Source organism: Halichoeres trimaculatus, unplaced genomic scaffold (assembly GCF_033239565.1).
Source record: "Halichoeres trimaculatus isolate MK-OKI-2021-1 unplaced genomic scaffold, fHalTri1.1 fHalTri1_scaffold_1, whole genome shotgun sequence".
Taxonomy (NCBI): Eukaryota; Metazoa; Chordata; class Actinopteri; order Labriformes; family Labridae; genus Halichoeres; species Halichoeres trimaculatus.
The window spans coordinates 25,123,810-25,138,851 of NW_027437179.1; the positions used below are offsets into that span (position 1 = coordinate 25,123,810).

Genomic DNA, 15,042 nt, shown 5'->3' on the forward strand with positions numbered 1-15,042 from the left:
AAGTTATGTTTAGAAGCACATATGCTGTTGTTTTTTTCAGTGTACTATCTTACTGATGAAAACAGTTAACAGGAAAGTCTATTTTGGAAAGCATGAAATGATTTAACCCCTTGATGCCTGTTGTGACGAATTTGTGACATATCCAGTCATGTATTGATGCAGTTGAAAAGACCTTTGTATCCCACCAATGCCTCTTGATTTGTATTCTGCACATACCAAGGCTCATATCAAATGCACCATGTCCCAATAAATTGGTCAGAGGGCGAACTTTTTATTAGGGATGTTTGATACAACTTTTTATGCAGATAGATACCAGTACGAGTACTCCTTCTTGAGTACTCACCGATACCGAGTACCGATACTACTGGCACTTTTGATACATTAGATTTTAATTAACAATGACAGATCATTTTGATCAAAGACAGCACACAACTCTCTCTGAGTTTAGAATCTTTTTGATCAATACTATAAAAACATATTAAAATTAACAAATATATTAATTAAAATTGCACAATAAAACTAACAACTGTCAGTGTTTAAGTCTTTTTTAAAGTAAAATAAAGTGCAAAAAAAAAAGTTTAACTGTTAACTCTTCCTGGTTCATTCAAATTGTCTGAAAAGGACCTGGCGCACATTTGCTGTGGTGTTAATCGCAGCAACTAGTGGCAAGGAGGACTTGCTCTACGTAAGATTTTTTTGCCTAGAATATCTGCTGCCAGTATCTGCAGCCTTCAGGAGTACCGACACCTTGAAAAAAGGTAGGTATCGGCCAGATACCGATACCTGGTAACAGTATCTGGCCATCCCTACTTTTTATCGCTATACATACCATATAACTTTGAACTTTCATTCATAACTATTGTATGTGCTTTATATAACTTTACAATCTTCACACAATTTAGCATCTGTAAGAATACAAAAACAGACAAAAACATGTTTGTAACATAATTCTAAATTACTTCAGGCAGTAAGAGGTTAATATGAGTACTTTGAAGAAAACTGAATCTGCAACAATCTGTTAACAATAATAGATGACAGTAAATTGAAAATCTGGATCATATTTTTTAATGCTTAAACACCCAGTCATGCAAGCATACTTGTACTGAGTAAGACATTATGTTGCTATTCTTCAATCTTGTGATGAGAGGAGGAGGAAAATTCCCTTCAAATCTGCTTAAATTTTTGCTTTCTGTGGTGGCCTGGTGGATCAATTAGGGTGTCAATGCAGCGGTAACTTAGATGTCACTACATGTGGAATCCTTTAAGTGGGTCCGGGGGCCCACGGCTGAGTGTGGTGTGTACTCTTGGCTGTCAAACCTTCAGCGTGCCTCATCTTACCCTCCCCACTGTGGCTTTTTGAGACCCTTACATTATGTGTACAGCAGATTTTTATCGCCCAGGTCTCATTCATCTGCCACAGAGTGACAGCCCCTGTTCTCTGCAGTTACCTCTTCACTTTGATCTCTACTTTGGCACCACACTCTCTCACAGACTGCCACCACAAGACACCAGTGACAGAAAACCCTCGTAAGACAAGACAGAAGCATCCTGGTTCTCTCTAAACTTGTCCCAGATGCTCACTGAGAGGGTTTCACCTCATTCTACAGCCTCGTAAAGGAACGTCCAGATGTGAGCTTCATCTTCAAACGTCTCAGGCATTCAAGTTTTTCTATGAACACCTCAGGATGTTTAAGAGTCAACATAAACAGCACTTTATTTGTTTCCTGTGGTAAAGTATGCTCACTAAAAGCTGAGCTCCAGCTATAGGGTTTCTTCCAAGTCCAGGTCCAACCCATCAAAATCATATGTTTGCCATAAGGGTAACTCGCGCGATAATCTCCACTGACCTTCAACCCTGATTTCGATATTCAGTAGGGCTACCACTTAAGCAGCTTTGTTTGTTTGGGGTGACAAAGACCTAGGAGGCAAACTACTCAATGAATAAAAAATGGAATAAAAACCACCCGAGTGTTTCGAGGATGGCAAAACAGAGAGATATGAGATTCACGCTTCTTCTTTTTTCCTCCCCAGGCTGTTTTACAATTTCTCTCTAAAAACAGGCTACATTTCCAACCAGCTTTGAACCATGTGACTGCAGGACCTGCAGCTAAAGACGGCAGTAATTTGCAGGAAGACTGAGCTTCAGCTGTGTCTACAAGAGGTGTGTGTATAGTTGAGTCCACACAGACGACAGCCTGGAGCTATTTAACTGCTGAGCCGTGGCTCTGAGCCGCTGAGAGAAACCAAACTGTGAGAAAACGACTGGAGCATTTCATGATAAAAGCCAGCCTGGAAGAAGATATTTCTATTCAACATGCATATTAAATATTCTGAGGATTAATACCCTGAGTTGTCAACAACATCCACACAACATTCATCTCTGGCTGGGGGTACTTCCTGATTGTCCATCAAAATATTCAAATCTACAACCAAAATAATCTGCTTGAGTGTGAGTTAACAAGAGAAAGCAACAAACATCCCAGGCAATTTGAACCACAACTTCCTGAGAATAAATAGCTATGATTTGAATGTGTGACATTTTGCTAAGTGTGTAAGAAACGGCAAATTCTCCCTGAAAACGTGACAGCAAGCTGCTTAATAAAAATCATCTGTTTTAATACCAAAATATACAAATAAAATATTGTCCAGTCACTTCTACCTGCTTATCTCAAATCGTGTGCTGGGGGCAGGAGTCTTAGCAAGTCCACCCAGACATCCCTCTCTCCAGCAACATTTCCCAGACCCTCCTGAGAGATCCAGAGACATTCCCAGGCTAGATTGGATATACATTCCCTCAAGCAAGTTCTGGGTCTGCCTGAGGCCTCCTCCAAGGTGGAGTTGCCCAGAAAACCTCCCATGGGAGGCATCCAGGAGGCATCCTTATCAAATGCCAAAGCCACCTTAAATTAATCCTTTCAGTGCATAGGAGCAACAGCTGTGCTCTGACCTCCTGACTCTAGCTGGCTTGTATCTGTGACCTCATTGTTTTGGTCACTACCTATAGCTATACACTAGAGGTGAAGGAAAGAATGTAGACCAACCAGTAAATAGAAAACCAAAAAAACTATTCTATTGTCGGAATCAAAAGTGCTTTGTGTCTTGCTGCATTACCAGTCCACAGGGTATAAAGTTTACATTTGAAAAGAACTTGTGTACATGCTAAAGCTTTTTTTTTTTTTTTTTGCTGGTAAACATTTAAATGTTTCATAGTTTAAATAAATGTTAACTTCAGTAATTCCCAATACACATTTTTTGCCTTTACCCAAAACATTACTAGTCTAATCCCACAGTGGGGCATGCAGGTTATCATCTTACACCAGTACCGGATCAGTATCGGTATGGGTTGATACCAAATCCCAGGTATCAGTACGGGTATCGGAACCACAAAAGTTGGATTGGTGCATCCCTAAAAAAACTGTGCAGCTTACCTTTTTTTTTTTTTTTTTTTTTTACCTTTTTGGCAACTTTTATCTCTGCAAACCCATGAACTAGATCAGGACTTGGTATCAGCTGATACTCAGTACTAAAATATTGGATCAATATTGGGAGCAAAAAATGCTGATCTAGATATCCATAGCTGCAGCTGTTAGAAACAAAGAGTCCTTTTGGATGCCTTTCTGTTAATTTACTCCTTAAAGATGTATAACTGCAACCTAGATTAGGAGATTATAATAAAAAGGCCTTTCCTTTAATGAGAGCACAGAAACTCGATCAACAGAAACATACACACATTCAGCTGAACGTCATCAGTCAACAGGGTCGCTCATTAAACTGGAACACCAAAACTTCAATGAATAAACCATTATGAACAAAAAAATATTATTTTAACAATCTGTTTGGATGACAGTGTTCAATAATTTAACCGACTAAACATGCACATAGCTGACTTAGAGTAAAAAGTACAGCCAAAAAATATCCTCAAATTCATGAATCAAGAAAAATAACAAAAGATAAGTGGATGACAGTTCCAGCAACACCCAGGCTCAGCTGCCTCATCTGTGTTGTTGTTAACTAGAGAGTAAGTGTGTAAGAGACAGACGCAGACATCAGACACAAGGGGGTGAGTGATGAAAATAGGATGGGCCTTATTGATCCAAGCAAGGATATTAAGTCTGTGTAGCAGGAAATTAAAACAGGTCCCAACATAAAAAAAGACGAGTTTCAAATAAAAGAGACACTGAGAACATCAGGTGGTGGCTTTTGCTCCTGTTTTTCTTCAGATTTAGGGATAATAACTCGAAAGAAACTGTCAGATCTTCCTTTTTCTTACTCCTGCAGCAGAATCATGCTTTGAACAATATTTTAACAATCAGCTCGCTGTCTCACAAAGACTCCCTCACAGAGCTCTGACTTCACCTCCAGGGAGCCAAACGTGATTTCACAGTTTCCTTGCTGTTAAATTTGCTCTTTGGCAGCCAGAGAAAAAGCCGTTAGAAAAAAACACAAGGCTATCACCATGTGGCCATGCTATTGATTTGGCTATTTCTGTGCAATACAATACTAACAAGGGTGCAGTCATGAAAAAACAATGCTTGATTTTCCTCCAGCCGACAGAGTAGCTGCTGGGTAAGGGGCATGCAGAGGTAAATACAGACCAGTTATTTGTGGAAAACGGCAGATTTCTCAGTCAGTAAAGTTTTCCAAAGATAATGACGTTAACTGGGAAAATCCTGCTGCTCGTATGATGCCAAGTCAACTTCCTTTAAACCATCTTTTCTTATATTTTGGAAAAAGAAGTGCCTCACCAGGGAAACATTTTGAGAACAATAAAAGTATGGGTAAACCCTGGATCCTTACATGAGTTAAATTAAAAAACTAGAAAAGCACTCAGAGAGCGCAGCCCTCTGCCAAGCATACTGTGATTCTCATGCAATCCATCTTTAATGTTATACTCCCTTTCAGCAGACTGTCTGCAACAATTTGGTGTTAGTTGCAGGTTTGTATGATAATGTGTTACCTGACAGTGTTAAAAATTATGATGACCCAGTACATATTCAATATTCTGGATCTTAGTATCCAGAATATTGCCAGGATCTAGATCTTACTTTTACATCTGTTAGAAATTATTGTGACCTTTTCTTGTATTATTTTACAAAGCAATCCAACCATTTATCATGGAGTTATACACGGTGAAAACAGCAATAATAATGCTTTAAAAAAAATTCTGGATCCAGGCGGTGATCCGGATCACCTCCAGAATTTAATCACTACTTCCTTATCCCATTTTGAAGATTTCTTGAAAATGTCATCAAGATCTGTTGCTTTTTGAGTTATGTAGTTCACAGACAAACAGACAAACTCTCCCATAAACATAACCTTGGCAGAGGTTATAAATAAAAATGGGGTATCAAATTAGAAAAAAAAAAAATGGTGCACCTTAAAGGGATCCCAAAATAGAGGATCTTTCAGAATACAGAAGCATTACTTTACTAATTCTATATGTAGTGACGCTGCAGTTGTAGCAATACATTTTCCATATTTGCTGTGATGTTTTGCAGAACTTCCAAAAAACTCTGTTCGTATTCCTAGTAAAAATGGTTTTGTGATCTTGACATTACAAGCAGATTGCTGCTCATGTAAAGCAGGAGCAGAGGGACCTTATGTCTGTATCTTACTTATCAATAACTACACACAAACATATCTACATGTCTACATAGACTGTATAAAACATGGGCAATGTCTCCCTGATGTCACCCGTCCATTTCTGAAATGGAAAATGAAGCACACTGGCTACCATGGCCAATTTGGTAGTTGCAAGGGCTTTTTGTACAGCCATAGGGCGCCTGTCAGTCACGTGACCTGAGCTGTGCCTCTGATTAGGCGAGTTCACAATCTTAATATCCTCTGAATGGCCGAGTTAGAAAAAAAATCACCCCCCATACAGTGTGTGCCGATAGTAAAATTATCAGCTCAGACAGGAGAGGTTTTTTGAACCAGGCTGTAAATAGGTTAATTTCTGCTGTGAAAATGGCTTTTTTTGGCTTGGTGTGTATGTGACTTCCTGTACTTCTTGAGCCAGCCTCAGGTGGACACTTGAAAAACAGCAGATTTTAGCACTTCTGCATTGTCTCATATTCTTAGACCGGAGGTTGCCGCTTGCGTGTGTATTACAGAGATGTGTGTCACAGGTAGATCCATCAGAGTGTCATGGAGAAGTGTCTGAATCACATGGCTTTTGACAGGGGCACCCCAGGGGTCAGTGCTTGGTCCCCTACTCTTCTCCTCACTTGGTGCAGTGATTCACTCCAATGGCTTCTCCTACTACTGCTATGCTGACCACACTCAGCTTTTTCTGTCTTTTCCACCTGATGACACAACTGTCTCAGCTCAGATATCAGCGTGTCTGGCTGATGAGTTAAGGAACACCACCTTCAGCTAAATCTGTCCAAAACTGAGCTCATAGTCTTTCCAGCCTGTCCCTCTGTTCAACCACAGATCAGTTTCCTGCCAATCCAATCAATTTGTGCCCACAAACTCTGCCAGAAATCTGGGTGTCATGATTGATGGCCAGTTGACCTTCAAGGCTCATGTGGCCTTGATTGCTAGGTCTTGTCAATATGCCCTCTATAATTGGTGTCAGTTTTTCTCAGGATAGAACATTAATTTTTACAGGCAAACTCTATGTTATTTATTGTGCTTTAATACAATAATTATATCATATATCCTCATATTAGTCATACTTCTAAAGATAATGATCCCAGTTATGTTAGCTAGGCTGTTGTCTTATTCAAAATATGAATCCTTTCTGTGATATTGTGAACAAAAGTCATATCCTGAGTTACTAAACAAAGCAAAACAAACATGAAGCACTTTGTTGCACTTGCTCAGGTTTTTACCTCCTGTCTAAATTATGCTTTGTGTTGTACAGTGCTTTGGTCAAAAGCATCTGCTAAATAAAAGTGTAGAACTGTAGGGGGAGAAACACAGAGAAAGTATAAAAGAATGATTTGGTCTGCAGTGACTCTGAAATATCCCGTGCTACAGTAAAGCAAAGCTAACAGGAAACAGCAATACGGGAAGCTGCTTTTTTATTAGGGTAGGGAGTTCAGCCTTGGTTAGTCCATAAAGGCATCTGAGAAATATTAAATTCCCTTTTAGGTACATATGCATGTTATTAACACACATATGCACTTTTTATTCCCACAAGCTCCTTGAAACACCCGCATGTTTTGGCGTCCAAATGTACAGATGGTGGGATCAGGGAGAGCTGCCAGTGCTGCCCTCTGGTAGTTTGATTCTCATCACAGTGCACAGATAAATAAGTCATACAGAGTTAGGCAGCTCTGCCATCTCTTCTGTTTCACCCAGGGGGGAGGGGGGGAGAGATTGCTGAGGTTGCCTGGAGCATGTCCAGTTTCAGACATTAAGCCTCACCCAGCTCCTTATCCCTGTCATATGCTCATCCATCTACAGGGTTTCCCACAGGAAATCCTGCTATTAACAAGTCATTCCTTCAGCTCTGGACAGATATTGTCAAAAATATAATACAATGCTGAAGTGTGATGTAAATGCTTCACAGACATCACTTGTGAAGGTCCAGTGTGTAGAATGGGAACTCTTTGCATATCTGGTGGTCGGTTTCTAGACTGAAACACTCCCTTGGTCACTCCCACTTTCTGCAAAGTAACAGTGGTCCATTTGCTCTGTCAAAAATGTAGATTCTTTTGTACACGTCATCCACCGTCTTCTTCTTTGTTTTCAAGGAAAATGTTGCTGACATCAAGTATCAACTTGACATTCTCTCCAAAAGCCAGGTAATCCCAATTAACACTCATGTTAACAGACACAAAGCTGAAAAAGGCTTAGTTACATTGATATTAAAGGGGGAGGGTTTGGTGTATGTAGCTCATTAATTTATTTATACATAGAGGTTTTTTTAGCAACTTATCCATTTTGATTTAATTAGGCCTCATAAAGAATTTTCATGATAGGGGGCACGGTAGAGATGACTGACAGGTGCACCCATTGTAGCAGTTTGCCAGAGCGCAAAGAGCCACACTTACACCATCTCTTTGCTTCTCTCCCTCTATTGATTGAAAGTTAGTTTGAGCAAGCGTTTCAGAACATCTCGTCTGAAACTAGATGTCACAGTGGCCACACCATGCGAAATTCAGTCAATGACTGACTTCAGATACAGCAAAGAATCTGAGCTGAAACAAGTGACCCAAAAATGAATAGACAACCCATCAAAACAGGATAGTTTGTTAATTACCCTCCAGAGCTGTGCACCTCTCTGATAAGTGACACATCAACATCTGCTGCTAATCTTTCCTTTCACCTATCAGATCAACCATCATGACGCTCACCTATACTAACTGTGCAGTCTGCAGATGACATGACAGTAGATATACTGGCACCAATGTTCAAAATAAACTGACTATGAAAACTTTTCCTTGATGAAAATGACAACACTAAGGTTATGTCAAGTCCATTTTAGAGGAGAGGTGGTTCCAAATGTTGACGATTTAAGAGGCTGCTCTTTATTGTGGAGATGAAGTATGTTGTGTCATACTAGGATGTCTTTTTATACATTTTTCATGTCCTTCTCATTTATCTCAATAAAAACATAACAGCAGCCGCCCACATTAGCTATGACAAAAACAAATTTCTTCTCCTTCGACCAAGCAAGAACCTTGGGTTATGAAAAATGAAGCAAATGGAGAGGTATCAAAAAACTGCAGTCCAGCGAGTGTGCCCTTGAGCCTTCAAAAGCCAAAGAATATCCATTAGGGTCCGTAGGGTGCATAATGTAACACTCATTTATACAGGGGTAGAAAAACAGCCTTTAAAACGGCTTCAAAATGAATTTACCTCTACAGCCAACTAACGTACTTGCAAAAACTGTTCAACTTTAAAAAATACACCTAATCTATTGTAATTACATTGAGGTGAAGAGGCGTTGCATTTGCACAATTGAGGGTTTGTCTGATTTGAGCATCAGGTGTGCGTGTTGTAATTGTTTGTCAAGAAGCAAAAGCCTGTCAGCTCCACCTCTTTGCCAGTTTAGAGACTGATCAAAAGTTAGCTGGAGTCAACCTTCATTAAGACACAAGTTTCAGATTGCATCATTTGTCTGGCTGTTCCAAATGACAACATATCAGATTAGGATGTTTTCAGCAGAGACTTAAGTGCCCATTTTGTTTAACACATTCGAGCTGAGGCTTGTTTCAAAGACTCTAACTCTTAACAATGATTTTTCCAGTAGACTTTTAACAGCCTGAAGGTTCATACTGAGAAACCTAGAAACAAGTATTTCGGGTGATAGGAAAAGCAGAGAAAAGTGAGGAAAAGAAGAAGGAGCATGTAACAATTTGTCAGAAAGACAGAGAGAAAAGAAGCAGAAGTGGATGAGTTCAGTGATGAGATACGACGTGAGGGATCGATCTGAAGGAGACACAGCGCATTACTCACCGTGTAGAGTTCATTTGTCACCTTCACCAACTCTTCATGCATCTGGATCCCAATGTCCTTACTCTGAAACACAAAGCAGAAAGACACAAATCAAGCCTTCAGCTGTGACCAGTTGAAACAAAGTCCATTATGCTGCAGGCTAGTAGGGGTGGGTAAAAATGTTGATGAATCAATGCATTGTAATATTTCTTCGCCCAACTCAATATTGGGGGTGTGTGTGTGTGTTGATCGTGTTGTATTGATGCGGGCCAACCGAGACCAAACAACAACAAAATGGCAGCCAAAGCAGCAGCACCAGCAGCACCAGTAGCAGCAGCGTAAAGCCAGCTCTTTCAGCTTTAAAGTCTGATGTTTGGGTTGTGTGATTGCTCCAAAACATGAGGTGACATACCACATATGTTCACATGGGTCATCGATAATCGAAGCATTTAAATCAATATCGAACTGAATCTATATCGATTGATACCCAGCCCTACAGGCTTGTCTCAATGAGTCGCCACAGAATGCCATGAAATTCAGAACAGATATACAAGAGAATCACAGTGGAAGGAATTCTAGCTAACATTGTTAATTACTAACCCAGAACTTTTTAATCGAAATTCAGACAAGTGTTGTGTACTGTGTAGTTATTATAACACAATCCATTCTGCTTCTCTCTTCTGAAAGAAAAGAGACTTTGTTGGTGTGATGTGCATTAGACAGGCACAGACAAACATTTGACGTCCTCCAACAAATCAAAAACAGCCACTTGGTGCCTGCCAGTAATCTCCAGGCAAAAGTCAAAATGCAAAAAGTTTTAGCAGGAACAAGCCCTATTTCCAGCTCCATGTCTCCTGTCAACAGTGAGATTACTAACACTGTTGTTTGTCTCTGTCACCAGTTTAATTTGTTGTGTTTGGAGTCTGAGGGAAGAAACAGACAGCGATGCAGCGAACTTGTCATTAAGTTGCACAGTCGAAACCTTCTCTCAGCTTTTAAAGCACTAACACCTCACTGTTTTCACAGCTATCTCTAGGCATCATAAACTCGTGATGACAAACACACGACCCACCTACAAGAAGAAAGACCTGACAGAGCTGATGTAACGAATATCTCTTTGCTTAGTTGGGAGGCTCTCAGCGATTGTTTGAAGACTCTGAGGGGAAAATTTGCACCAGCATCCCCCGCACATCTTTGCGTGACCACCCGCTGCATTTAAGAAACAAGAAGCTTTCACACAGGAAGCTGAGAGGTGTAAGAGAGGTGATATAAAAGCTACCTTCAACACAGTTGGTTGAAAGCATCACTGCTGTAATGCTTGCTATATATCAAGAACTACTTGCCACTTACTGGAACTGATGCGCTGGTTAATCCTCTATGACCTGGATGTATAAATGACAGTTATGCTCCACTGTTTGGCAGTACAGTAGTGTCCTGACTTATGAGTTTAATTTGTTCCATGACGGAGCTCATTACTCATATTAATCATATGTCAAATCAATTTTCTCTATTGAAATAAACTGAAATGTCATTCATCTGTTTCGGTCCCCCAAAAAACACTGCATTTTTTCGTTGTTATATTTTCAAATAAGAAAAAATTACTTATGAATAATGAAAACTGTAAAAAAAATAAATAAGGGCTGTCAAAACAAGCATGTTAACACAGATTAACGACTCAAAATCCCTGAAACGTCACTGGGGATGCATTTTGGGGAATTTGTCCAAGATTTACCATCTGGATGGGAAATTTAAGTACAAACATAGCTGAACTTCCAGCTCAAAATGCTAAAATAACATGAAGCATACGTTAGCAGGGGATTCTGTGAGCACTTAGCATTTAGCTAGCTTGGACAAACCACCCTCACTGAACTGGGGGGACTGAGGAGAAAAGCTAAACGGAATAACTAAACCTTGTTTGCTGGTTTTTTACCTTTTCGCCACGCTTTCCTTATTTTAATCTGCAGGTGTTTTTGTTAAAAGCCTGTCCAATAATGTCTGGTTCATCCTCCCTTTCAGACTTTTTCTGAAATAAGTTAGGCAAATGTCATTTAAAAGCACTTTCTCACGCCTAGTTGCAACTTTTCTTGGGAGTTTCTTTTGACTAAGTGCAAACACAAATGTGAGCGCCACACTGATGCTTCCAATGTGATCTAAGTGCTTAGAGTGAATGAGTGAGACGTACATTGCGATGCAGTGTTCACCAAAGCATTTGTTGCAACAGCAGGGGGGTATCTAAATATGGCTCATAACTCAAATTTTAGCTCTCAACTCAAAGAAAAAAATGTCCAGACACAGCTTGTATCTCCAAAAACTAGTTAGTTGGGACACTTGCAAGTTAAGGTACCACTGTATTTGTAGAAAACTGATTTGTCTGGTTGAACTTGCATTTAACCATTCAACCAAATGTGTAAGGCAAATGTGCAAGCGGCACAGTCCCATGTGCAGCTGAGTCAATTTTTATTGATTTCTGAGTAAAAATTCTAGTTGATCAGGATTTTTGTTATGTTCAAGTTACAAATGAATTGCTTCAGCACAGCATTGAAATATAGTGTCACCCCTTTGTAACTGTTAAGCTGCATCTGTTTTTATGTAGCTTTTTTAATTTGCATTCCTACCATTGGTTTAGTACGTATTTAGATTTAATAAAAGCAATGCATCTAGATAGAGCCAGGTTTTTATATTTGCCAGTTCTGAACCTTTACTATTACTCCCACAGTGGGTGTTGTGTCTGTAGTGCTGCCATATGTGTTAGGGATATGAAAGCCAGCTCAAGCAGCCAAGTCCAACTCAAACATTTCATCACATTTTCTGATGTGCGGCTTTTGTTGCCATCTATCTGCCTCAAGGTGTCACTTCAGATATGAGAGCTGGGGACATTTAGAGCCAAAAACATCAAAGTATGAAAAATATTAACACAAAGTAGTTCCTAACAAATCCATTAACATTAAATGGCATGTTTTTGAGATTCAAAGAAAACTCTTGTGGCCTGTGCCCGAGAGAGCATGTGTATTTATTTAGTAATATTACAAGAAAGATCTATTTAACTTGTGATTTGTTAACAGTTATAATCTTATAGTAAACTTTGTGATTTATTTGAATTGAATGGATTTAAACCACCACTGGCTTTAAAAAGAAAAGGTCAAAAGAGTTCATCTGAGAAAGTAAAAAATAAAGCAGATGGAAGTTGTCTGCAATGGTGTTTTATTATCAGGGCCCTGTGAGGCACTATGAGCAACAAACTATCATCTCATTCCTAGCATTCATAGCAGGTTGCTTTGATTAGTTAGATCAAGTGGTACGAATTGCAATATAATTCTACGTTGAACAATATCAAGGCTGACAGAAGCATGTGTCTAAGGTAACAGCAAATCCAATTTACTAATCAGACATTTCAGAGTATTCTCAGATAGGAAAAGGTAATTAGACCCATGTTCAGTCTGACAGTCTTGTCAGTTGCAGATTGACGTGTACAGCTAATTGGGTCAGACTGCTTGAAGGGAGCAAACAATAGCTTCAGCACTGCATGCTGCATACCTAAGAGCACAGCGTGTGAGAAGCTTTTAAATTTGGCAGCAGTATTAAAAGAAGATGAAGACACTCTGTAAGTGCCCTGGTGGTTACTACCATTTTAGGCATTTTTGACAGCCTAAACAGCTGATTCATTCATTCTGTTGCAACACAGTGACTCAGCAGTATGCATGATGGTTAGGCATGGTCACATGTGACTAATTATGAGAAGTAACACCTTCTGACAGATCATATATAAAAAAACAAGTTGTACTAAAACAAACCCCCACAGCATGAACGATAAATGAAACAAACAAACACACACACACACACACACACACACACACACACACACACACACACACACACACACACACACACACACACACACACACACACACACACACACACACACACACACACCTCAAACCACACTTACCATTTATCCAGAGACAGATAATGGTTAACAATTTAACCACACCTCCAGCTAAATCTGTGCTTGAAAAAACTTGCAGCTGATGAGTCAGAGTCTTAACTAATGGAATAAAAATTAGTCAGATAAAATCTTGCTCCAACACATCATAATTCCAAACAGGAATACGAAGTGTAGCCACAGGGAAGAAAACTAAATGATACAGAATGGATTTGTGGTGTGTTTTTTTCTTTGTTTTTTTTACACAGTGCTCCAAATTATTAAGCAAATTAACTTTTCTTAAAAATCTGAAAGGCTGCTGTTCAGAGAGAAATTGCTTTTGATGTTGCATACGGCATTGTGCTCAAACAAAATACTTTTTGTTTGAAACTACAAAGTTTCTTGATATTCTTAACCACAGATAACATGTCTTTAAGTGGGCCACATTATTATACAAATCCTTTCAACTTTGACTATGGGTAAGAAAAGTGACCTGAGTAAAGAGGAAAAGGGGCAAATTGTCAAGAGTCTGATACAGCCAAAAAAAAGCAGCTCGACTCCCAGACCATAAGAAGATACGTCCAAAAGAGAAATCCTAGAGTAGAAAAGGCTTGTTGAACATTAACAGGACAAGAACCATCAAGAATTCAAGAGGTTTCTAAATGACCCTTAGCTACCGTTAAGACCATCTTTGAAGCTGTGGGGCTCAATGATGCACCCTGGTCTACACTAAGACCTCCACTGAAGAAAATAAATCAGAAAAAAAACTATTGGAATGTCCCCATTCCACAGATAAATCCCAGGTAGACCTCAATGGACCAAATGGCTGGGTATCAGTTGGATTTCAAGTGGCCATGCTGCTCCGACTTGCTGCCATTGTTGGTGATGCAGTTGTTGTTCCCTATAGGATGGTGTCAAAAGCCCCATTTCCTCCAAGCAGTCCAGTTTAGGTCAGTACGGTTTGTTACGGGTTGGCTTGGTTAAGCCTGTTCCTGTTAGCGTTTTCACAGCCAACTGTGCCTCCTCATGGTAGGCATTGTGTAAGCTGAATGCCTACAGCCGCATAAGTAACATAACGGCATGACACCATAGCATGTGTGACACAGCGTACCCCACTAATAAAATCCAATGAAGAAGAAAAACGCAACACAGTAAACAAAGAGCAAAGAGAAATGCAGCCACTGTTGCACAGTGCGTGATGATTCTTTCGACCAATCAACAGACTGCAGTGCTGTAGCTCCCCCTTCCGAGATCTGATCAGTTTAGTCTGGCACCCCTATGGAAGGGTACCAATAAGTGGGACGGCTCATCTCGGTTATTCAGGGGTCTGTCCCGGGATCAGTCAGTGGAAACTCTGTAAAATGCGTGCCATACCAAGACAACCCAAACTGAACCGCTTGGTGGAAATGGGGCTAAAGTGAGTTCTAAGGAGTACTGCATCACTCTCTGGACAAATTTCCTATGACAATAAGCTAAAGTGAAGAAGATGCTTGTGTTTGTGCATGACCATAGTGTTGGGCAAATTACTATAAAAAGTAATAGGTTGTAGTTCAGGGGTGGCCAACCTGTGGCTCGGGAGCCGCATGTGGCTCTTTGCCTTTCAACAGGCGGCTCTTCGATCCATTCATAAAAATATATTTATAGTTAAGAGTAGTGGTGTGCCAATCAATCTAAAACAATGATATACTGATGCCAACGTTGGGATCAGTGTTGATCAATATTTGGGTGTACAC

General features: G+C 39.9%; 1 protein-coding gene across 2 annotated transcripts in view; it reads right to left on the reverse strand.

Annotated features, from left to right (window-relative positions):
* Positions 1 to 15,042, reverse strand: part of srgap3 (SLIT-ROBO Rho GTPase activating protein 3) — a 75,591-nt gene that overhangs the window by 24,959 nt on the left and 35,590 nt on the right. For both annotated transcript variants that reach the window (XM_074665321.1, XM_074665345.1), the window contains exon 4: positions 9,412 to 9,474. In XM_074665321.1, coding sequence (XP_074521422.1) covers positions 9,412 to 9,474 — 63 coding nt within the window. The remainder of the gene's footprint in view (positions 1 to 9,411; positions 9,475 to 15,042) is intronic.